Genomic DNA, 25,018 nt, shown 5'->3' with positions numbered 1-25,018 from the left:
AAAACTCAGACCATGAGAAACAAGATTCCCTGAATTAACCAAGATTGAGCTCTGGCCTGAATGCCAAGCGTCACGTCTGAAGGAAACCTGACACCATCCATACAGTGAAGATGGCGCTGACAGCATCATGCTGTGGGGATTTATTTAAGCGGAAGGGACTGGGAGACTAGTCAGGATTGAGGGAAAGATTAACAGAGCAAAGTACAGAGATCCTTCATGAAAACCTGCTCCAGAGCGCTCAGGACCTCAGATTGGGGTGAAGGTTCAACGACCCTAGCACACAACCAAGACAACGCAGGAGTGGCTTCGAGACATGTCTCTGAATGTCTTTGAGTGGCCCAGCCAGAGCCCGGACTTAAACCCGATCAAACATCTCTGGAGAGACCTGAAAATAGCTGTGCAGTGATGCTCCCCATCCAACCTGACAGGGCTTGATAGGATCTGCAGAGAAGAATGGGAGAAACTCCCCAAATACGGGTGTGTAAAGCTTGTAGCTTCATACCCAATGAAGACTCAAGGCTGTAATTGCTGCCAAAGGTGCTTCAACAAAGTAGTGATTAAAGGGTCTGAAAACCTATGTAAATATGTTATTTCAGTGTTTACATTTTATACATTTGCAAACATTTCTAAAAAACGTGTTTTGCTAATTCATTGTAGTGTTGTATGTAGATAGATGAGGGGAAAAAAGATTTTATACATTTTAGAATAAAGCTGTAACGTAATAAAATGTGGAAAAGTTAAGGGATCTGAATGCTTCTTTCTGAATTCACTTTATGTCTCCATATCTGCACAGGTTCTGAGAATCTGTATTTCGAAGGAGAGTGCTATTTTTGTATTATTTTTGTGTTCGTTTTTATTTACAAATCAGATGTATTTATAAAGCCCTTTTTACATTTCAAAATGCTAAAACCCCAATCAGCAAGCAATGCAGATGTAGAAGCATGGTGGCTAGGAAAAAGTCCCTAGAAAGGCAGGAACCTAGAAAGAAACCTAGAGAGGAACCCGGCTCTGAGGGGTGGCCAGTCCTCTTCTGGTTGTGCCGGGTGGATATTATAAGAGTACTTGGCCATTAAGGCCAGAACGTACTTCAAGATGTTCAAATGTTTATAGATGACCAGCAGGGTCAAATAATAATCAAATAATAATAATTATCAAATAATAATAATCACAGTGCAACAGGTCAGCACCTCAGGAGTAAATGTTAGTTGGGTTTCATAGCCAAGCATTCAGAGGTCGAGACAGCAAGTGCTGTAGAGAAGGTCGATAACAGCAGGTCCAGGACAAGGTAGCACATCTGGTGAACAGGTCAGTGTTCCATTGCCACAAGTAAAACAGCAGAAACTGAATCAGCAGCACAACCAGGTGGACTAGGGACAACCAGGAGTCATCAGGCTAGGTAGTCATTAAGTATGATCCTAGGGCTCAGGTCCTTCGAGAGAGAGATGGGAGAATTAGAGGGAGCATACTCCTGGGGCGGTTCATCACTCCAGTGCCTTGCCGTTTAACTTCGCAACCCTGGGTCAAACTACACTCAATCATAGGACCTACTGAAGAGATGAGTCTTCAGTAAAGACTTAAAAGGTCGTCGAGACCGAGTCTACGTCTCTCACATGGGTCGGCAGACCATTCCATAAAAATTGAGCTCTATAGGAGAAAGTCCTGCCTCCAGCTGTTCATTTAGAAATTCTAGGAACAATAAGGAGGCCTGAGTCTTGTGGTCGTAAGGTACGTGTAGGTATGTACAGCAAAGCAAAATTGGAGAGATAGGTAGGAGCAAGTCCATGAAATGCTTTGTAGGTTGACCTTGAAATCAGCCCTAGCCAATGAAACCAGTGTAGAGAGGCTAACACTGGAGTATCAAATTATCAAATGTTTTGGTTCTAGTCAATATTATTTATCCGGGTAGCCGGAGAGTAGAACACTGCAATAGTCTAATCTAGAAGTGACAAAACCATGGATTAGTTTTTCTGCATCATTTTTTGATAAACATTTTCAGATTTTTGCAATGTTACGAAGAAAAAAGCTGCCCTTGAAATACTATTGATATGTTTGTCAAAAGATATCAGTGTCCTGAGTAAGTCCAGGTTCCTTCACAGTTTTATTTGAGACGACTACAACCATCAAGATTAATTGTCAGATCAAACAGCAGATCTCTTTGTTTCTTGCGACCTAGGACTAGCATTTCTGTTTTGTCAAAGTTTAAAAGTAAAACATTTGCTGCCATCCACTTCCTTATGCCTGGGACACTGGCTTCCAGGTTAGGCAATTTTGGGGCTTCACCATGTTTCATTGAAATGCACAGCTGTGTGTCCTCCGCATAGCAGTGAAAGTTGACATTCACCAAGAGGTAAAAAATATAGTGAACAAAATATTTGTCCTAAAACGGACCATTGAGGAACACCGAAACGTACAATTGATTTGTCAGAGGACAAACCATCAACAAAGACAAACTGACATCTTTCTGACAGAAAATATCTAAACCAGGCAAGAACTTGTCCTTGTAGTCCGACTAGGGTTTCTAATCTCTCCAAAAGAATGTGGTGATCGATGGTGTCAAAAGCAGCACTAAGGTCTAGGAGCACGAGGACAGATGCAGAGCCTTGGTTTGACTCCATTAAAAGGTCATTTACCACATTCATGAGTGCAGTCTCAGTACTATTTGTACAAAGCTTATAGCAACTAAAGTTAAATAAAGGTTAGATAAATAAAACTAAAACTAAACTATGATGGGGTCTAAAACCAGACTGGAGCGTTTCTTATACATTTTTCATTTTTAGGAAGCCAGTGAGTTGCTGCGCAACAGATTTTTCAAAAAATGTTGAGAGGAATGGGTAATTTGATATAAGCTGATTGTTTTTTGTTTTTTTGGGGTGGCTTTTTCGGGATTTATTACTACAAATTTTAGTGAGTTTGGTATACATCCGGAGGATAGGGAGCCATTTATTATGTTCAACATAGGATTGCCAAGCACAGGAAGTAGCTTGTTCAGTAGGTTAGTTAGTCCACAGAGCTGTAAGCAAACCTGTAAAACTGTAATGGTTGTGAGCAACATTAGATAACTGCGATTTACTCTCTCTAATTTCTGTAACTCCTCCTTGAACTGTATGGCGTAGATGGGGAGTGATTTGGGAAAGGGTTAGAAAGGCTGGACAGGGTTTGGGTTTGGGTGGTGTAGTGGGAAGAAAAACGGGAGGGAATTGGTGTCTATGGCTCTATTTCACTTTCTGAGAGGAACATGACTATTGAAGATAATTTAATGTAGGTAGGCTGTGACTGGCCTCATACTCCAGTACAGTAGGTGGCGGTAAATGCTCCTTAAAGTTTGGATAGGATCTGCCAATCCAATATCAAAGAAGAAGAACTCATCCTTGCCCACCCTTTCCGATGAGGTTGTCGGGGTAACTAGAAAGGACGCTTTTATCCCTCACACCGCAGCAGAGCAAAACCACAACAGTGGACAGTTGCCATTTATGTTGTTACGACTATTGACCATTTTTTTGGACTGCACATAGCTAGAAGAAAGCTTTTCAGGTAACTTCTCTATTCTCGGCATTTGGAACTCTAAATCCCTTGTAAATTGTAGCAAGCCGTTTTAATGCTAACGGGAGCTAACCATGGTATGCTATTTTTTGCAAAAGGCCCCAATGGATTAACGTTAGCTAACGGTAACTAGCTAATGCTAGCTAGCTGGTAGCCAATGTTTAGTTAGCAAAGCAAAGATACCAAGTAAGCTAGCTTGTATTTTGTTGTAACGTTGTCCAATAAATATCCACATAAGTCACAATTAACTAGGGGACCCAGTTGTCCGTTTTAATTATCAGGTAGCTAACGCCAGCTGCCCAAATGTCAGAGTGATCATTCCAGCAGTTTCTAGCTAGCAAACGTTAGCTAGCTAATTTACTTGACAGCAGCAGTGGCTAATCTGTTGCTTGTTTATCTGATCAAGTCACTTGATGCAACACATACATCATATTTTACAATGTAAGTTTTCTTGGGACCCCTCTCCTCATCATCCTCCATTCCTCCTCCTAATGTTCCTCTTCCTCCATTTCTTCCTCTCTACAGATAAAGGAGCACTGGGGACATGGCGGTGTACTTTGATCACCGTATCGAGGCCCCTGAGTCAAGTGGGGGCCCCTCTCAGGTGGCATGGCATCCCACTCAGCCTGTACTAGCAGTGGCCTCCAACAGCCCCACCACCGGGGGCAACATCGACCTTTACCTCCAACAGGTGAACCCCCCTCACCACACACTGCAGTTAGTCAGAGTTGCACCCATCCTGTCCTCAATCTGCAACTGACCAAATTATGCTATAGACTGACTGCATTGCCACATCAGACATCAGTCTATAGCTTCATGTTTATCAATTGCTGAGGGGAATTATAAACCCACTGCACTTTGCCTTTTGAAGACTGTTTAACCCCAGTAAACACTTGCAGAGTGGAGAAGATGTAGACAAGTATGAAACTGCTACTAATGGATTGACTGAACTGCTCTCCTATCATCATGTAGGGGGAGCACGTAGGGAGCTGCCATGTGGACCGTCCCTTCCAGCCCACGGTGCTGTGTTGGCACCCCACCAAGCCTCTGCTGGCTCTGGGCTGGGAGACAGGCGAGGTGCTGCTGCTCACACACCCCTCTGGAGAGCAGACGCCGCTGCCCGCCACACATACTGCCTGCATCACCCTGCTGGAGTGGAGCAGCTCCGGCAGCCGCCTGATCACCGGGGATCAGGTGAGTGCGTGTGAACACAGACAAGTAGACACACACAAACAAACAAACCACACACACACAGACTACTAAGCATTTGAAATACATGCTAGAATATCAAAAGTAGTGAAGATATTTTCATAGTCCTCCGTCTTTGGGCTATTCCATGTAAAAGTCAACCTGAGCATGCACAAATAAAGTTACTCATTTCCAAATAAAATCACATTCATAATTATCCTTAAAGTCTATACGTTGAAGTGCAGGCTTAATTTGACAAGTTTCGTGGCTCTTACAAAGCTCACAGAGCGTGTTTTTCCACCAACAGCTATTATAGTTGCACAGATGAGATGTTAATGAAGCAATACAGACCAAATTGAATTGTCTTGAGATTCCTTTGCGTGTTCTACAGTCTTGTAAAGATAGGAGGGTGACTGAGACATGCAATGTAACATCCATAACGATTTTTACTTTGGATCATCTTAAGTCTCTGTAATGCTAACTTTCATCAAGGTTTTATATGGTCTATAATTGGTTTCTCTCTTCTCATTGTCAGTATCCTTTTTCAGTGGTATGATATCCGTAACATCCGTAACGGTTGTGGATGTGATGGATATTGATGTATTTATCTGAGGTTCAGAAGCTTCTGGCATTTATTCTTCAGACTTTCCCTGAAGCAATTGTTGCGTTTTTGTGTTCGAGCTACGATTCTCTTGGAAAATATATGCTGAAATGCATTTCTCATACATGGTAGTACTGTTTTTTTTTTAAGATAGAAAGATGAGAAGAGTGTTTATCAACAATCTGTGAGTAGTCCTGGAGTGTCATTTTTAAATGAAGGCTCATCTATTTGTAGTATAGGCACATGTACATTTGAAGTCTGAAGTTTACATACACCGTAGCCAAATAAAATACATTTAAACTCAGTTTGTCACAATTCCTGACATTTAATCCTAGTAAAAATTCAGTCTTAGGTCAGTTAGGATCACCACTTCATTTTAAGAATGTGAAATGTCAGAATAATAGTAAAGAGTGATTTTATTTCAGCTCTTATTACTTTCATCACATTCCCAGTGGGTCAGAATTTTGCATACACTCAATTAGTATTTGATAGCATTGCCTTCAAATGTTTTAACTTGGGTCAAACGTTTCGGGTAGCCTTCCACAAGCTTCTCACAATAAGTTGTATTTTGGTCCATTCCTCCTGACAGAGCTGGTGTAACTGAGTCAGGTTTGTAGGCCTCCTTACTCGCACACTTTTTTTTTAGTTCTGCCCACAAATTTTCTATAGGATTGAGGTCAGGGCTTTGTGATGGCCACTCTAATACCTTGACTTTGTTGTCGTTAAGCCATTTTGCCAAAAGTTTGAAAGTATGCTTGGGGTCATTGTCCATTTGGAAGACCCATTTGCGACCAAGCTTTAACTTCCTGACTGATCTCTTGAGATGCTGCTTCAATATATTCACATCATTTTCCTACCTCATGATGCCATCTATTTTGTGAAGTGCACCAGTCCCTCCTGCAGCAAAGCACCCCCACAACATGATGCTGCCACCCCCGTGCTTCACGGTTGGGATGGTGTTCTTCAGCTTACAAGCCCCCTCCTTTTTCCTCTGAACATAACGATGGTTGTTATAGCCAAAGAGTTCTATTTTTGTTTCATCAGACTGGAGGACATTTCTCCAAAAAATACAATCTTCGTCCCCATTTGCAGTTGCAAACCGTAGTCTTGTTTTTTTACTGGTGGGTTTGGAGCAGTGGCTTCTTCCTTGCTACGCAGCCTTTGATGTTATGTCGCTATAGGACTCGTTTTACTGTGGATATAGATACTTTTGTACCTGTTTCCTCCAGCATCTTCACAAGGTCCTTTGCTGTTGTTCTGGGATTGATTTGCACTTTTGGCACCAAAGTACGTTCGTCTCTAGGAGACAGAACGTGTCTCCTTCCTGGGTGGTATGATGGCTGCGTGGTCCCATACTGTTTTATACTTGCGTGCTATTGTTTGTACAAATGAACGTAGTACCTTCAGGCGTTTGGAAATTGCTCCCAAGAAGGAACCAGACTTGTGGAGGTCTACAATTTTTTCTGAGGTCTTGGCTGATTTCTTTTGATTTTCCCATGATGTCAAGCACAGAGTTTGAAGGTGGGCCTCGAAATACATCCACAGGTACACTTCCAATTGACTCAAATGGTGTCAATTAGCCTATCAGAAGCTTCTAATGCCATGACATCATTTTCTGAAATTTTTCAAGCTGTTTAAAGGCACAGTCAACTTAGTGTAAACTTCTGACCCACTGGAATTGTGATACAGTGAATAATAAGTGAAATAATCTGTCTGTAAACAATTGTTGGAAAAATATTTGTCATGCACACCGTAGATGTCCTAACCAACTTGCCAGAACTATAGTTTGTTTACAAGAAATTTGTGGAGTGCTTGAAAAACGAGTTTTAATGACTCCAACCTAAGTGTATGTAAACTTCCGACTTCAACTGTGTGTTGTCTCATTTGCATATTTTGTTACAATATTTCAGGAACATTTTAATACAGAAAAATCTGGTCTAAATTGAAATGGTAAAGGTTAATTTTGATATATAAAGATATAAAAATAACTTATTAGGGTGTGGTGCCTGGTCTTGTATATTATTCAGGCTACCTGTAGTTATGCAATCTTCTTCTGACATTTAAAAAACCTTCCAAGTGACAACAAATGTATTGTGATAGATTTTTCTCAAGATATCTTTAAGATTTTAATGTCTATTTCAGACTAACATCATAACGGAGGGGGGCGGAAGGTATCCTAGTGGTTAGAGCGTTGGGCCAGTAACCGAAGGGTTGCTGGATCGAATCCCCAAGCTGACAAGGTAAAAATCTGTCGCTCTGCCCCTGAGCAAGGCAGTTAACCCACTATTCCCCGGGCCCGAAGATGTGGATGTCGATTAAGGCAGACCCCCGCACCTCTCTGATTCAGAGGGGTTGGGTTAAATGTGGAAGACTCATTTCAATTGAATAGGTTCAGTTGGACAACTGACTTTTCTTTCCCACCTATAACATCCATAAAAGTAATTTTTCCTCTAAAGTAATAAAGGAAATTAGTATTTTCAAAAAAACATTTTTTTTTGTGTTCAGCCATGTGTTCAATCCATGTTTTGACTTAAGACCTTTGCTAAGAATTCCAGTTTCCTCAAAAAACTTGTCCATTTCATTTAACATCCATAAGGCTTCTTATTTGCTTCATTTTTACAACATGTCAATATATACAAGTCCATTTTTAGGGGTATACACCCCAAGGGGGATACACACATCAAAAGTTTCATTTATATTTTGTTTGTCCGTTCTGTGAGACATTAAAGTTGTGATTTTTCTTGCAAATGTAATATCCATAACGCTGGGATCGCCCATTTGGCATGTGTGTTCGAATGTGCTGTCGTTGATCTGTGTAGATGGGAGTTCTCGCGTTATGGAAGGTGGACGCCCGAGGAAGACTACAGGGAAGTCACATAGTGAAGCACGACTACACCAAGCCCTTAACCTACTGTATCTTCAGACCAGCACCCCCGGGAGAGTGAGTTACTAGAACCGTATAAGTACCCCAAAAGGTCAGAGCAGGCTATTGTTCTGCATATGTTCTTGACAAAGAGATGCATCAATTGATATACAGCAATGGCCCCCAATTACATTAATCTGCGGGTAGATTTCTTTCTTGAGCGGATGGACAGGAGACAGGAACATAGTTATAAATAATTTGTACACTGCAAATTGGCCTCAAGAAGCCCAAACAGAAATAGGATTTGACAAAAACAAACCTTGATTACATTGGGATACAATCACATATGCCTCTATATTTATGCGTAGGAATAGTTGGGAACAGATTTCCCTAAATTAAAATGACTTTGATCTGAGTTCCTGGTGATTTAACAGTCCTTTATGTCCAACAACAAAAATGATATATCAAGTTTTTATTTTATTGCTCAAAAAACTTGGATGGCCAAATAAAATCAGCATTTGGCCCGAGAGCCGCCTATTGGGGAACCCTGATATACTGTATGTGGATAAATATTTTAGAGCCCATGTGGTTTTATGCAACTAGTCAATATTATGTTTAGGTAGGACAACTAATTGTATCCATATTAGCACAGTTGCGAAATTATCTTGGGTTGTCAATCAATGACACTGACACTGTCTCGCCCTGCTATTAAACATATAAATGCCAAGTGTAAGTTAAGCCAGGCAATGTCTCCCAAATTGTTGGTCGGGACCCAAACCCACTGGTGCATTGCAGTTGTTTCTCTTGGGTGTTGCTCAATACTGGGCCCTATCTAGAAAAATGGTTTTGCTCATTCACTGGGTCAGAATGATTAACATTTGAAAGACCTTAGCTGTGCTATTTTGCCAACTCCTATTGCCATTGTCACATCATTGTTTGGCGTAACAATGGCCATAGTAGTTGGCAAGACTGCACAAACAGATCTGGGATTCAGGCTAGTGTCAGTGTCACAATGCATAGTTTGGAAACCATTCCACTAAGATCCTGTCCCAGTGTATGATGCTAACTGTGTTTGTGGTCGGTACCAAGGGATGTGGCGATGCTGGCGCGGGCGGCAGTGGGCGGGGACGAGAGTGCCCTGGACATGTTCAACTGGAGGAAGGCTGGGAATGGACCGCCGCTCAAGATGGGTCCTCAGGAGGGTCTGGTGTTCTACGTCGGCACGGCAGACGGTTAGACGCTCTCAAACTCTGTGCTTTTACCTGCATTGTTCCCCTGCGTGTGAGTGTGTGAGAGACCTCTCGCCTCAGGTCCTGAAGAGGAATTCCTCCAAAACAGGCACTCAACAGTTGGAGTGTGTTTAGCTTTTGTGCACTGCCCACAGGGATGCAAAGTAGTCACATTTTGGCGAAATTCGCTGTTTTGAATCCAAAATATGTGACCTATGTGATTCGTGTAGATCCGATGAGAAAAGTTTGGGCGGGGGGCTTTGGATGACTACTGCCTGTATGCGAACGACTGATGCACATTTGGAGCAATACTGACTGTATCCAGGGCTCATCCAATCGTTCACATAACAACAGAATGCAGCACGTGACTGAAGAGACAACCGATTTGCTAGTTACAACATCAGAGTGCGCTCTGGCAAGACAGCAGAGAGTGAAAAGGCAGTTTGTGTCTATGCCTTTGCGTCCCCTGAACAATAGCGAAGAGGTAGGTGAGAACCCTGACCACGGCGACGGGGTTATAAAGTGATGAAGCATACTTCATGAATTGTAACCCGAAAACAACTGGCATTTGGAAAGTTTGAGGTGAGGGAGAAAGTGTGGTGGAACAAGTATTGTTAGCATTGTTAAGTTACTTATCTTGCTAGCTGGATCTAATTTTGTAAAAAAATGTAAATATTTTTTTTCACCTTTATTTAACCAGGGAGGCTAGTTGAGAACAAGTTCTCATTTGCAACTGCGACCTGGCCAAGATAAAGCAGAGCAGTGTGAACAGCTGTATGTACAGCTGCAGCGATCGGTTAGCTGCTCAGATAGCAGATGTTTGAAATTGGTGAGGGAGATAAAAGTCTCCAACTTCAGCGATTTTTGCAATTCGTTCCAGTCACAGGCAGCAGAGAACTGGAACGAAAGGCGGCCAAATGAGGTGTTGGCTTTAGGGATGATCAGTGAGATACACCTGCTGGAGCGCGTGCTACGGGTGGGTGTTGCCATCGTGACCAGTGAACTGAGATAAGGCGGAGCTTTACCTAGCATGGACTTGTAGATGACCTGGACCCAGTGAGTCTGGCGACGAGTATGTAGTGAGGGCCAGCCGACTAGAGCATACAGGTCGCAGTGGTGGGTGGTATAAGGTGCTTTAGTAACAAAATGTTAGCTAGCCAGAGAAATGTTGAGCAACATAAGCCAACTTAACTGATCAAATAATTGAGTTTATGGTGTGAAAATTAGCTGGCTAATAAAGTCAGACAGCTAACATACGTTAGTTAGCTAACGTTACAACATCAGATGAGCTAACGTTAGTCACCTAACCAATTCGCTATAGTATTAACTGGTAACGTAAACTCACCCCATTCCGTACAAATGTGCTCAACCGCAACATTCAAATGAGGCTACAAAGAAAACTAATGGGATTGTAGCGACTGTGTTGACATCAAAATTGGGATGTGTGAACTAGGTTTCTAATTCAAGCATTGATTGACATGGTAATGGCTTTATAGCCATTTAAAAAAAGTCCCGACTGGCTTATTGCCTGCTTGAATTATGCAGAAATTGGCAGTGTTTAGGTCATGTAATTGATTTTGTTGGAAAGGGGAGAAATTGTGCTTTACAATGGTATTGACATTACAGTTGATCTGGAAGTATTACATTTCTCGGGCGCTAAAATAAGGGCAATTGTACGGACCAAGGCGATGTACGAGTTTACGTTAACGTTACACGACTCCTGGCTCTTCCTCAAGTTATAAGGCGTTAGTTGCTTACTGGACCATGGCAATCTGTGTGAAATGTTAACTAGCTAACGATCTAACTACTATCTGTGAACTAATGTTTTCCCTCTACAGTATGTGGTTAATTTTCAGAATGAGAGAATTAGGTAAAAATTAGTTATTGCTTGTTTAACAAGTGTAGCTGGAGCTGGGCCTGGCTTAAGCTGGGTGCCACTAGAGGTGAAAAGAACACCACACATTTTCTCTCTTTTTCAATACAGTGGATAAAAAGGGGTATGCGAGGTGTACTCTGCCTTAAAGAGATCAATTATGCCAACAAAAGATATCATGCTCTGCTTGAATATTGTAGAACAGATGTCCACAGGCGGAAAGTGTACAATGTAATAATGTGCAGCGTAGCCCAAAGATGTTGCTTTTCTTGTGTTGAACTTGACAGTAACACTTGTGAGTGAAGGGGGACTATTACGTTTTACTCAGTGAACGTTATTTCTGCACACATGTAGCCTTGTGCTACATGTCTACTACAGTGGCCACAAAATAGAGCAAAAATAGAATGCCTCTTTGTTTCATTCTATTTCTGCAATGTTTTTTTCCCCCAAGTGCAATATTTAGATGTGTGTGTGTGGTCACAAGCGTTCTGTTATAAAGGCGGTCAAATTAGTGCATTGTTTTCTCTCAAGACTTGAGTGTCATTTGCAGTAAATTCTAGGCAACAAATAACATTGGATTGCTTTCTTCACATTTTTAAGCTGTGAGTTAGGTTCACATTAACCACTTTTTATTTCACACACAGAGACTGATCATGTAGATCATATTCTTTGTTGTTTAATTAGTTAAAATTTGCATTTCACCCTAACAGGGATTTTTTTGTGCATGTTTTAGTGCAAAAAACAAAGTGTCACCTTTTTGGGCCCTCAGCGTTTTGCATCCATGTGCCCAGTGTAATAAAGTACATTTGAAGCCGCACTCTCACTGTGTTAGTCTAAGTGTGTGTATTGACTCTGTGCCTAGGCAAGGTGCACTGTGTGGATGAGCATGGCAGGAGCAGCCCAGTGCTCAGTGTGGACGGCTCCATCCAGAAGCTCTTCTATCTGAAGAGGAGAGAAGTCCTGGCCGTTGTCACGGAAACCCTTTTGCTGTCACAGTACACTCTGGGACCTGAGGGGGGAGCCCAGGAGCTCATGAAGGTACATATCAAATTGTATTTTTCACATTTTTTATTTCACTAGGCAAGTCAGTTGAGAACACATTCTTATTTACAATGACAGCGTAGGAACAGTGGGTTAACTCCGTCGTTCAGGGGCAGAATGACAGATTTTTTCCTTGTCAGCTTGGGGATATGATCTAGCAACCTGTTGGTTACTGGCCCAACGCTCTAATGACTAGGCTACCTGCCGCCCCAATGCCATTGGATGAATCCCAGAACATATTCCAGTCTGTACTAGCAAAACAGTCCTGTAGCGTAGCATCCGCCTCATCCTACCACTTCCATATTGAACATGTCACTGGTACTTCCTGCTTTAGTTTTTTCTTGGAGAGCTTTGTATGCATCTCTGTGTGTGGAGTAAAGGTGGACTAGAGTTCTTTTCTTCTCTGGTTGCACAGCTCAAACGGATTTAAGCTTGCCTGCATTAAAGTCCCTGGCCACTAGGAGTGCCACTTTTGGATGAGCATTTTCTTGTTTGCCTATGGCCTTATACAGCTCATTGAGTGCGGTCTTAGCATCGGTTTGCGGTGGTAAATAGGCGGCTAAGAATAATATGATGAGAGCTCTCTTAGTAGATAGTGTGGTCTACAGCTTATCATGAGGTATTCTACCTCAGGCGAGCAATACCTCGAGACTTCTTTAATATTAGACATCGCACACCAGCAGTTGTTTACAAATACACACACCCCCCGCCCCTCGTCTAACCAGACGTAGCTGCTCTCTCCTGCCGATGCACGGAGAAGCCAGCCAGCTCTATATTATCCGTGTCATCATTTAGCCACATCTCGGTGAAACATAACATATTACAGTTGTCCCGTTGGTAGGATAATCTTAATCATAGATCGTCCAATTTGTTTTCCAATGATTGCACGTTTGCCAATAATATGAAGGGTAGTGGTGGTTTACCTGCTCGTCGGCTAATTCTTACAAGGCACCCCGCCCTCCTCCCCCTTTTTCGCCGTCTTTTCTTCACTCGGATGACGGGGATTTGGGCCTTGTCTCGACAAAGCAGGATATCCTTCGCGTCGGACTCATTAAAGAAATTCTTTGTCCAAAAATCTTTGTCCATGTGAGTAATCGCTGTTCTGATGTCCAGAAGCTCTTTTCGGTCTTAAGAGACGGTAGCAGGAACATTTAGTACAAAATGAGTAGCAAACATTGTGAAAAATCTAACAAAATAGCACAGTTGGCTAGGAGCCTGTGAAACGGCAGCCATCCCCTCTGGTGCCATTACTTCAATTGAAGTTTGTGTGTGTGCAACTGTGTTTATGTGTTCTGTTGTCACAGGTGAAGCTGAGTGGAAAAAGTGGCCAAAGCGCAGACATCGTTTCAACAGAGACAGGCCTCCTCATCACAGCTACAGGGGAACAGGTCATCAGGTCAGACACACAAACACACACACCAACACCAACACAAGTAAGCATTTTATGGTAAGGTTGTATTCGGCGCATGTGAAAAAAATACTATCCTTGTGGGGACCAAACAATTGATTCCCATTCAAAATACTATTTTCCTTAACCTTAACCTCTAACCTTAACTCCTAAACCTTAACTCCTAAACCTAATTCTAACCCATAAGTCTAAAATAATAATTTTCCTTGTGGGGACCAGCGAAATGTCCCCACTTGTCCAAATGTTCCTTGTTTTACTATCCTTGTGAGGACTTCTGGTCCCCACAAGGATAGGAAAACCAAACACACACACACTCTGACTGTGTAGCTAACATACATTGTGTTGTAGGCTCTGGGACTTGGAGAGGGATGACAACTACGTGCTTTCTCTGGATGAGAGCCTTGGCTTTGAGAAAGGAGAGGTGTTGAACTGTGTCTCCTACTGCACAGCCAAAGGTAGGAATGAACATTACTGGTATTCTGAAAATTTGGGCTAATGGTGAGCTATGGTAGACTTATGTTAAATGGATTACATTACACAGTATACATCCACTAGCCTAGTCTCAGATCTGTTTGTGTTGAGCTTGCCAGCAACTCCTATGTCCATTGTCTCTACTGCACACTGTTTATGACAATGGCCACCATAGGAGTTGGCAAGATTCTATGCTATGCATTTACCTCTCGAATAGGCAATTCTTTGTTTAATCATATTTAGGTATAGAATTGGGCATATTTGTATTGTTTCATGATCGCCCTCACTCCCCTGCGTCTTTCCAGAGATCCTAGCTGCAGGCACCAACATGGGGCGTATAGCTCTGTGGAGGATGGTGAGCCAGCCCAACACCAGGACAGACACCAAGGCCCAGTGGAAACTACAGACACCCACGGAGATCGAGGGCAATGTCACCCAGCTCCAGGTACACTACTTTACTACAGTACCACATTATACTACAGTACTACATTATACTGTATTGAAACTTTGCGATGACTCAGGCACAGTGTGATATATCTTCGTTCATCACCTCTCCATCACCTTGTTTAGACGGATCCAATCAAGATTAGTTTCCAATGTGCTTTTTCTTTTGTCGACACCTGGTTTAAAATATTGAATTTCACTGATTGTGGCTACAATACGATCACCGGACTCATAGAGTGACTATGTTATTACAGTTTTACATTCATGTGTTCTCTGATTGCAATTGTCTTGTTTGTTTCCAGTGGGGCTCCAACCTGAACCTGCTGGCTGCCAATAGTGTGACCACAGTGCTGATCCTCTGTGAGCACGTCATGTCTGCCCACTTCGGCCAGCAGGTGGCAGCGGTACAGCTAACCCCATCTCAGCTCAGCCTCACAATGTTCAACACCAACTCCCACCTCACCCTGCGTTCCGACATGCACATCAAGGGTGTCTGCGTCACCAAGGTAACCAGTCCAAACATTTGTCCCGTTACCAAGTTAACCAGCCCCAAAACGTGTCCCGTGAGCCGTCACCAAGGTAACCAGACAAAAATGGGTCCCGCTACCAAGGTAACCAGCCAAAGATGTGCCCTGCTCACCAACTGTGTATGTATAGCTCAGCGTTTCCCAAACCAGGGGTCGGGACCCCATGTGGGGTCGCCTGATTTGAAAATGGGGTGGCGAGATGATTGTATAAAAATTATAATATAGCACTTGGTTCATAGAATAGCCTCTAGGTGCGGTTGTAATAAACAGAGCCGTTTCTGATGTAAACAGAGCCGTTCTTCCTACAAATGTGGCTCTATCTTTTATGACCCCGTCACTGAAAGAAAAGACTCAGGAATATGTATGTGTCTTCTGTTTCCCTCTACAATGCCCACAAGCCACGCAGGACTTATTAGAGTGGACAAGACCAGGCATTAAATCAGACTGGGTGGGAATGAAGATGTTCTTTTCTACACAGAAGAGCATACACAATTATTGCCTGATGATCTTCTGAACTTCCCAATACCTTTCTGATATGTTTCACTTCACTTCAAACCATTCTTCCTTCACATTGAAATAATGTCAAAAGTACTGTCAGACTGGTTTATAATAGACTGTCACAGCCCCAATTAAAGAAGGAAACATTGGTCATTGATTACATCACCTTTTTTAAAAAAATTTTAATTTTTTTTTACATTTTGGAGTCGCAATATTTTTTACATCAAAATGGGGTCACGGGCCCAACATATTTGGGAACCCCTGGTCTAGCTTGACTTGGGAGGCTATCGAATAATTTGTTTTCTGCTCAATGTGAAACTTTTTTACTGTGCCTGGCTCACACAAGCAGGTGTGTTTATCTAAGGAGTATGTGAGGTGTGTTGAGTGGTCTTTTTGACTGAGATATTAGGCATCTGATGTTTACGTGGTGTGTGTTCAGGACACAGTCACAGTGTGGAACGGGAAGCAGGTCACTGTGTACGAACCCTCGGGGGCAACTCTACGCAACACAGGTAAAGTGGCTGCACAGCTACATAGTGATAACATTGCACAACACCAGCATGGCACTGCATAACACGGTCATAAGCACTTATAACACGGTCGTGAGCACTGCGTTAAGACAGGCGCTTAGTGTTGTTAAGCCCTGTGTGAATCCTCCCATTTCCCCTCCTCTCCCTGCTCGTCCCCAGGCTCTTTCCTGTGTGAGTCCCAGGTCTTAGCTGTGCATGATGAGAATATCTACACTGTGGAGCCCAATAGAGTCCAGGTCCGCACACCACAGGTCAGTCCCCTTACCTGGAACCCTCTGCCTATCCACAGTCACGCACGCGCAGATACGTACAGACGCATGCACGCATGGATACATATACACACACACACACACACACACACACACACACACACACACACACACACACACAGTATGCATACTGCCTCTTACGGCTTCGAGGCTCCCGTCAAATCTAGTTCCGTGTTCTTTTTGTTGTTGTCTGTAGCCAATTTTTAGCTAGTTTTCTACAGCAGGTAATTAATCCTGCAGCAACAGTAAACTTATTATGTGGATTATAATTACTGGACGTTTTTGTCGGGGTTGATACATTTTTCTTTAGGGCAAATTGGTGAACATTGCAAACTTTAGAAGCCTTTTTAAACCTCAAATAGACTTCTGTGCAGGAAAATAATTTTCAGCAACAGAAGAGGGATCAAATTAAGATCCTTCTCTGTATATTATAGACAAGCATTGTGTGTCTTTGTCTATTGTAAATAAGCCATGTGTATCTCTCTGACTCTGTCTCCCAGGGCACAGTGAAGCAGCTACTAGCCTTCTCTGAGGCCGAGGGCAACCCTGTGCTGCTCAGTGTGTGTCAGGGCTACCTGGTGGTGGGAACAGACACAGCTCACATCAAGGTCTTTGACCTCACTCGCAGGTATCCACAAAAACAGATAAAAACCTCTCAATTTACATGCCTTGTAATGGCACAACCACTTTTTCAAATCAGTGTCATTAGCCAGTGTAGTAAGTGAATGAGCTTGGCCAAATGTATTTTGTTTTGCAGGTCTCCATTGTTTTGTGTTGCTATACATAGCTAGCAAAAGACTACTCCTTGTCATTGCATACTGCAGCACAATTTTCCGGGTTCATTGTGTACGTCATTGTATAGACTGTATATACGTCTGTACTGTATGTGTGTGTGTGTATAGAGAAGCCAAGGCCCACTGCAGTGCTAAGAACCTAGTGGACCTGACCCCTAATCTGGGAGCCCTGAAATCGGTCAAGTGTAACGCCAACGGCAACCAAGTCAGCATCCTGGTCACTCAGGTGAGTGGACACTTCGAGACATGGAACCTTGACTTTTTTTTCTTCTCCAAAGGATCTCATAGATCAACTTTGCTCTTGTAATTCGCAATGAAGTTATTTGAATTGCTACACTTCCAAGTCTGTCAAATTGTACTTCTACCAAGTTGTTGATTTATGTTGTTGCTGAATTATTTCTCCCTCTAAGGTGAATGGGAGACCTGACCACAGAATGTACTTCTATGACGTAGAGATGGACACACTCTCTCACTTTGACTTCTTCACTGGTAGACCGCCTAGTGGCATCTCACAGGCCGACGACACAGAAAGGTGTGTGTGTGTGTGCGTGCATTCTTTTGACCTTTTGTGTTCTTTTGACTGTGTGTGTGTTCACTGAATATGTGTGTGTGTATGCGGATGCGTGTGTGTGTGTGTGTGTGTGTTCCAGACGGCCACTGACAGAGCTGAGCGAGAGATGTCCTGTGTCTCATTTCTGGGACGAGAACGAGCCTCGTCTGTTTGTGTGTGAGACGGTACTGGTCAGCTCTCCCCAAATGGACCATCTGGACAGGGTAGGGGTGGCTTCATTGTACTACTTACCACCACACAAAAATGTTACATACTGTAATGTACAATCACATTAACCAGATTTGACAACAAATAATCTATTATGGGCCTGTTTTCAGAATGTATTTTGAAAAATACAATACCATGCATACAATACCAGTGTTCCTCCTATATTTATATTTTTTTCATTTTCCTTTGTCATTTTTTTCCTCCATTTTAAAAAAATGTACATACCGTACCAGTCAAAAGTTTGGACACCTTCTCATTCAAGGGTTTTTCTTCATTTTACTATTTTCTACATTGTAGAATCAAAACTATGAAATAACATATGGAACCATGTAGTAACCAAAAAAGTGTTAAACAAAATATATTTGATATTATAGATTCTTAAAAGTAGCCACCCTTTACCTTGATGACAGATTTGCACACTCTTGGCATGCTGTCAACCAATTTCACCTGGAATGCTTTTCCAACAGTCTTGAAGAAGTTCCCACATATGCTGAGCACTTGTTGGCTGATTTTCCTTCACTCTGCTGTCCAACTCATCCTAAACCATCTCAATTGGGTTCAGATAAGGTGATTGTGAAGGCCTGGTCATTTGATGCAGCACTCCATCCCTCTCCTTCTTGGTAAAATAGCCCTTACACAGCCTGGAGGTGTGTTGTCCTGTTGAAAAACAAATGATAGTCCCACTATGCCCAAACAAGATGGGATGGCGTATCACTGCAGAATGCTGTGGTATCCATGCTGGTTAAGTGTGCCTTGAATTCTAAATAAATCACTGACAGTGTCACCTGCAAAGCACCAACACACCATCACACCTCCTGCTCCATGATTCACGGTGGGAACCACAAATGCAGAGTTCATCCGTTCATCTCAAATTTGGACTCATCAGACCAAAGGACAGATTTCCAACAGTCTAATGTCCATTGCTCGTGTTTCTTGGCCCCAACAAGTTTCTTCTTCTTATTGACTGATATTGTTTATTTCTGCAGAGACCCACTTTTAAAGGGATAGGTTGAGATTTTAGCAATAAGACCTTTTTCTACCCAGAGTCAGATGAACTCATGGATACTATTTTTATGTGTCTTGAAGGAAGTGGCTAACTAGCGTTAGCACACTTGCTAACTAGCGTTAGTGTAATGACTGGAACTCATGGATACTATTTTTATGTGTCTTGAAGGAAGTGGCTAACTAGCGTTAGCGCACTTGCTAACTAGCGTTAGTGTAATGACTGGAAGTCTATGGGAACAGCATGCAAGCTGTTTCCATAGACTTCCAGTCATTGCGCTAACGCTAGTCAGCAAGGGCTCGCACAACTACCTTCAACTTCCTTCAAACTGCACGCAGAGGCATAAAAATGGTATTCAAATAGTTTGATTGCCAAAATCTCGCACTATCCCTTTAAGAACAAAGTGGCAAGTTACATCATATATTCTAGCAAACAGAGCGAGCAGTGGCACGAATGAGATCCACAAGTGCACTGCTTGCTCCTCATCATCTGAATACATATCAAGTGTGGATGTGTTCGGTATGTACTGTATATGGTGGGTTCCGAGTCCTCTGTGCTATGAACTATGTAACATATAGCATGTATTTGCTGTCTCCTGCAGGTGGATGTGCTCGTGGTGACGTTTTTCTGCACTCAGGAACATGGGCTCCTCCTGCAGGACTCCTACCCCAAACCAGCCGGCCTGCAGGCCCTACTGGCCCTGGACGTTCCTTACTACTACTTCACCTGTAAGGTAGGGACAATGCACAGTACATTACCTGCAGAGTATTGAATGGTATCCCTTTACTTAAGGTGAGGCCATTATTTACTGTATGGCTACTCTTTTGTTTACTGATTTTCTAATTTACCAGGGACGAACTATTCATATGATTTATTATGTTATCATGATTTTTAGTAGCCTACAGATGTAGGATCTTAATTTGAGACAGTTTGCTACAGCAGGAAAAAAATAATGTAGCAACAGGAAATCAAGTCTGAAATTCTAAAGTGGAAATTGCACATTTTAGAAGCCTTTTTAAACCTGCTGTGCAGGCAAATTCTCATCAACAAAAGAGTGATCAAATTAAGATCCTACATCTGTAAATCACTTGTAAGGTAGGGTTGCTCTCTTGCTTCTCTTCCCCATCTTATCCCTCAGAGGTTATGCTCATAAAACTCGGTTAGTCTTTCTTTTCATTTTGCATAATCTTTGCTTGGGCTCTTCTTCCTCTCTTTCTTGAGTGTATGTGAATTTGTCATATTTCATGTGCATATGCATGTCTGTTTGTGCTTGGCTTCCATTCACACCAGCTGTTGTTTCGGAGGGGTGGTATCTCTTTACCAGAAGTAAGTATCTACTGCCCCTTCAGTTAGTCAGTGCTGCAAATTTCCTTGGCTTTTCCATAGTCCTACCCTCTTTTCCTAGGCTTGTGGCATTGTAAAACCTCCATTGTGTCATAATAATTAACAGGACAATGTAATCTAGACCATACATAGTGAAATTAGTTTTTACATAGGAAGAATGCACCACAGTATACAGATGCATAAGGCAGAATTGTAGGGTCCATGTTTTGTAGCTTGTGGCATAGAATGACATATAACATTGGATCGGATATCTGTGGCTTACTCCACTGGTTGGATACGATCAATGTCTTCTTAGATGTCTATTTCCACTGTTTTTGATTCCTTTCTTGTCTGTGTCTCCCTACTAGCCCTAGATCTCATATCTGAGGATGTTTCCTTTCATTGAGCCTACTCTTCTATGATGAAGGACTGGGTGTTGCTACAATAGTGTGTGTGCGCGTGTGTCCGTGCGTGTCATTTTCCCTTCCTAATCAAGGAGCCAAATTCTTTCATCTTACCTGTGTGTAATCGAGTCGGCTGCCAGTATTGAAAGTTATCACGCTATAATAGAAAAAGGCTTCAAGAGCCAGATTCTATCTCTGGAGAAAAGAAGGAGTTTACTGAAAAGAAATCATGAAAATAAAAACAACTTTATCTTACCCCACTCCAACCATTATGTTGAATTTTTTGCTCTAAAGTGTTCATCAGTACAAACCACATGGTTTAGTTCTACATTAGTATTGTTTGTGTGGGGAATTTTCATATTCGGGTGTGAAGTGTTTGAAACAGAGATGAGATTGGACAATCAATGCATTAAAGAACTAGACCCCATGGAAGCACAACACAAAATCTATATAGTCACATTGTATTGAAATAGCTCATTCTTGGTTATCTCATCAACACCCAGCCAGGTGAGAGGGATCCAGAGACGGAGGAGGCCCAAGCTCCAGACCCCACCCAATCTCCATCCCTGGCCCAGGCCTCAGCCCCGGCTGCCCAGTCCCCCCACATGGTGTCCAGACGAGCCCTCCGGGACTTTCAGGGCCTGGAGAACTGTGAAAAGGCCACCCGCGATGCCATGCTCAACTTTAGCTTCTACCTGACCATCGGAAACATGGACGAGGCCTTCAAGTCCATCAAGCTCATCAAGAGGTAAGAGAACTTGGATAGGCCTAGTTTTAACACTCGCTGACTGATAACTCATCAAGAAGTTAAAAGCAAGATAAGTTTACTGTGCTCCTTCTGTGCGGAGAATACAGTATTTAACAGCTGACAGCTTTCTTCAGTTATACGTATCACACCAACTCCAGTAGTGCGGTATGTGTGACGTCTGTGTGATTGTATCGGAGTGTGTCTGCACATATGTGTACGCCTTAGCTAACCCTCAACGCCTTCGCTTCGCCCAAACAGTGGGCAGTGGGGTAGACGTGCAGAATGGCCATGCCTGCAGCCGTGCACCATCCATTTGCCACCGCTTCCTATCATCACTTCCTGGTTCCTGCCCACACCAGGGCCCCATTAACAGCCAGTAATTGCTAAGCACGTCCCAGTTCAAAGGCTTCAGGAAAGGCTATGGGGATGGTATTGTTGGTATGACCTTGATTCCTCTCAGGCCCTCTGTCTGAAGGTTTGCAATGGGAGACTTCATTGTGACAGGTTCTTTAGACCAACACAAATCTTTCAACTGTAGAGGCCACACATGGATAGAAAGATCATGACCACTCCCTGACCTCAGGATTAAGATGTTTTATGTGGGCTGTTTGTATAACTATAACAAAACAGCTTTGGCATTGAACTGAGAGGAGCACTTAATTTGCTCACAATTAGAGCAATTAGAGCAATGGCCTTATCTGTAAAGCAGGGGTTCTTAAACGTTTTCAGCTCCAGACCAATATGAAAAATCTACCATCTCACCTCTCACATGCCCAGGGCCCAGTTTATGAAACCCCACTGTAAAGGAAATATTCTTGAGTAATGCTGTTAGAGTGGGAAAACAGACACGTTTATAATTATTGCGTTTATAATTATTGCGTATATGGCTAGCGTACGTGTAGTCTAAGCAGAGGGGTTTGGCGGAGACAGGAGTGTGTTTAAAGCAAGGATGCTGTAATATGATCCGACAAACCGTTTTCTGCTTATAGTAGCACAGTATGAAGGGGATTTTCAATCACAGAACATGATTTAGGATGGTGTGTGTGTCTGTGTGTGTGTGTGTGTGTGTGTGTGTGTGTGTGTGTGTGTGTGTACTGTACTGTACGTTATGGTGAGGGGATGTGCTTCTCTAAACACACTGTGACACACAAATCCCTTGTCCTTGTTTGGTTCTAAAAGAGCGCCCTTTCCAGTCATTCAGCCAACCAGAGAAATAGGTCAGAGAGGGGATGTGTGTGTGACAAAGGGTGCCACCTCAAAGTAGCCTGGACGTCATCTATAGACTAATACGTGACTGGACACTCCAATCCTAAATTCCCCAGAAGTACTGCTTTGAGCACGTACAAACACGCAAATATGTCTGAAAATACAAAAAGGGGATAATAGCCTATCCTAGCTAGCCGGATATGACACTGTTTAATAGGTTGATGACAACTTTAGGTTGTTCCGCAGTGACAGTTATTTTTTTACTGCCAATTCCTTCTTCAAAGCAGTCACTGTAGCCAGTGTGTTCGATCTCCACTTATCCCCACCAACAGTACCATGCCCTTCTTGTCCTGTGTGTGACCAATAACATGTGCCAAAACCCGCGTACTGTACACGTGAACTCCCAGCAGAGCTTTACTGATAGGCCGATCTCTAAATATTAGATGTATGTGATTTGATACGACCAACTCTGGTCCTGGTCTAAATGCAAAGTGAGCCCTACTGCTGATGAAGTTGGTATAGCTAATGAGATCTGTTGTGCAAGTCTTGATCTAAGGCAGATGGAAAGTTGATAAGACGAAACCGCAACCTGATATTTATAGTCTAAAACTTGAACTAATATCTCTGAACATGTTGCCGCTCTCTTTGAGACACGCTAAAGGAGACATAATGACGCAGGATGTCGGATACAGTATGTTGGATACAGTATGTCGGATACAGTGTGGAATGTCTCTGCTCAGTCCAGATCCCCCAGTGCAATTTCCTGTCATTCACGTTGTCCTTGACACCAGGTGACACGCTACAGGGCTATCGCTCCATGTGAGTACCAGCCTTCACTTACAAAATGTCCTTTGCCGTCGGCCATTTATTTACAGGGGTAACGCTTCGTCTTTGTCCATTTCCGAGTCAGACAAAGGAAGTCTCCAGAAGTACAGCTAGACTGATGTATTAATGCAATGGCCAACAGTACAGTGATTGTTGTAGTGAAGTCCCTTCTGGCGAGTTGTCTACTGTATACTCTATAACCTTCTCTATGAGAGAAAAGTACACTATTCTAACACTATTTAATAGGTCACACAATATGTCTTGGAATTGTGACAGTGCTTATCAGTGCTATCTATAGTTGTAGGCTATTTCTTAGTGACGCCTCCAAAGCATTTTACCCTACCTTTTTTTACAAGTTGAATTTAGGGGCAACTGTCTCTGTATGTAGAAATGTCGCTAGATTACAGCAAACACGTTGTTATAGATCCGGCGGAACACTGCATAACAGGCTCTCACAATTGGATTTGTTCATCAATAAGCCTTGATTAATTTGTCAGCTGTTTTATATAACCCAGTAACTTTTAAGTATTTTTCTAACCCTAATCCTCCCACATAGAATTTAGTCAAAGTATATGTTTGAAGAAAAGATGCAAGAACCACAGCAAACAGGTACAGGCGGCTTGTATGCTTTTAGTTAAACAAAGTATTTATTTATTTGCGAACAATCAATGGCAAAGGAATATTGTGGCACTTCCTCTTCTCTTCTCATCACTTCATTTCTCTTCAATTCTCTGCTCTTCTCTTCTTCACCTACTCAAAGTCATCCTCTATGTTCTTCTGAGCAAGAACATCCCCTGAAGCAGCTGGATTTCTTCTTGATCTTCTTCTACTCTTTGGTTGCCTCCTCCAAGATCACCTCCTTCTCCTCCTTGGTCTCCACCTCCAAGACCACCTGAACCTTCTCATGCTCCAGGCTGGCATAGTGGTCCTGGTATCCCTGGATGAGCCGCTGCGCCTCTTCCTTGGGCCGCAGCTCCTCTGTCTTGTCAACGACGGTCGTCAGTGAGCCAGTGCATTGGTTCAACCTTAGCCAGGTGAATGTTCTCCAGCTTGGGCAGGTTGTCTTGGTTCTCGCGGACCCACTCCTCTGCCCTCTGAAGAGCCCTCTCCTCCCTCAGCAACTCAGTGTGGAGCTGACAGCACTTCATCTTCAGCTCGGCCTTCTCCTGAGAGAACAGGAAAACAGAGCAATAGAATGAGACCGATGATCCTTTTAAAAATGCTGGGAGACGTATTGCTGTAACTATATTAATACATTAAGAAGATGCATCAGAATCACACTTCGGTCATATCCAACAAGTATCATGTGTTCTCACCTGGGCGCAGATCCTCAGGTGCATGCTGTACAGAATCATGACGAAAGGGGTCGTCCATTCCAGGGCCAGCCGTAGAAGCAGCTTCTGGGTCAGCAAATGCTGGTGGTCTTCTGCGAGTCATGCAGGGTTTGACCTTGGC

General features: G+C 42.8%; 1 protein-coding gene across 1 annotated transcript in view; it reads left to right on the top strand.

The window, feature by feature from the left end:
* Positions 1-3,388: 3,388 nt before the first annotated feature.
* Positions 3,389-25,018, top strand: part of ift140 (intraflagellar transport 140 homolog (Chlamydomonas)) — a 49,834-nt gene continuing 28,204 nt past the window's right edge. Inside the window, exons 1-18 of the mRNA XM_064923825.1 lie at positions 3,389-3,531; positions 4,066-4,231; positions 4,513-4,734; positions 8,149-8,270; positions 9,282-9,424; positions 12,157-12,332; positions 13,640-13,731; positions 14,092-14,198; positions 14,520-14,659; positions 14,961-15,164; positions 16,123-16,195; positions 16,373-16,464; positions 16,983-17,110; positions 17,385-17,502; positions 17,687-17,808; positions 17,927-18,050; positions 19,659-19,790; positions 21,288-21,532. Coding sequence (XP_064779897.1) covers positions 4,085-4,231; positions 4,513-4,734; positions 8,149-8,270; positions 9,282-9,424; positions 12,157-12,332; positions 13,640-13,731; positions 14,092-14,198; positions 14,520-14,659; positions 14,961-15,164; positions 16,123-16,195; positions 16,373-16,464; positions 16,983-17,110; positions 17,385-17,502; positions 17,687-17,808; positions 17,927-18,050; positions 19,659-19,790; positions 21,288-21,532 — 2,387 coding nt within the window. The 5' untranslated portion in view covers positions 3,389-3,531; positions 4,066-4,084. The remainder of the gene's footprint in view (positions 3,532-4,065; positions 4,232-4,512; positions 4,735-8,148; positions 8,271-9,281; positions 9,425-12,156; positions 12,333-13,639; positions 13,732-14,091; positions 14,199-14,519; positions 14,660-14,960; positions 15,165-16,122; positions 16,196-16,372; positions 16,465-16,982; positions 17,111-17,384; positions 17,503-17,686; positions 17,809-17,926; positions 18,051-19,658; positions 19,791-21,287; positions 21,533-25,018) is intronic.

This window comes from Oncorhynchus masou, chromosome 18 (genome assembly GCF_036934945.1).
Source record: "Oncorhynchus masou masou isolate Uvic2021 chromosome 18, UVic_Omas_1.1, whole genome shotgun sequence".
In the NCBI taxonomy this organism is placed as follows: domain Eukaryota; kingdom Metazoa; phylum Chordata; class Actinopteri; order Salmoniformes; family Salmonidae; genus Oncorhynchus; species Oncorhynchus masou.
The sequence above is the reverse complement of the archived record's forward strand: the minus strand, read 5'-3'. Positions and strand labels throughout refer to the sequence as shown.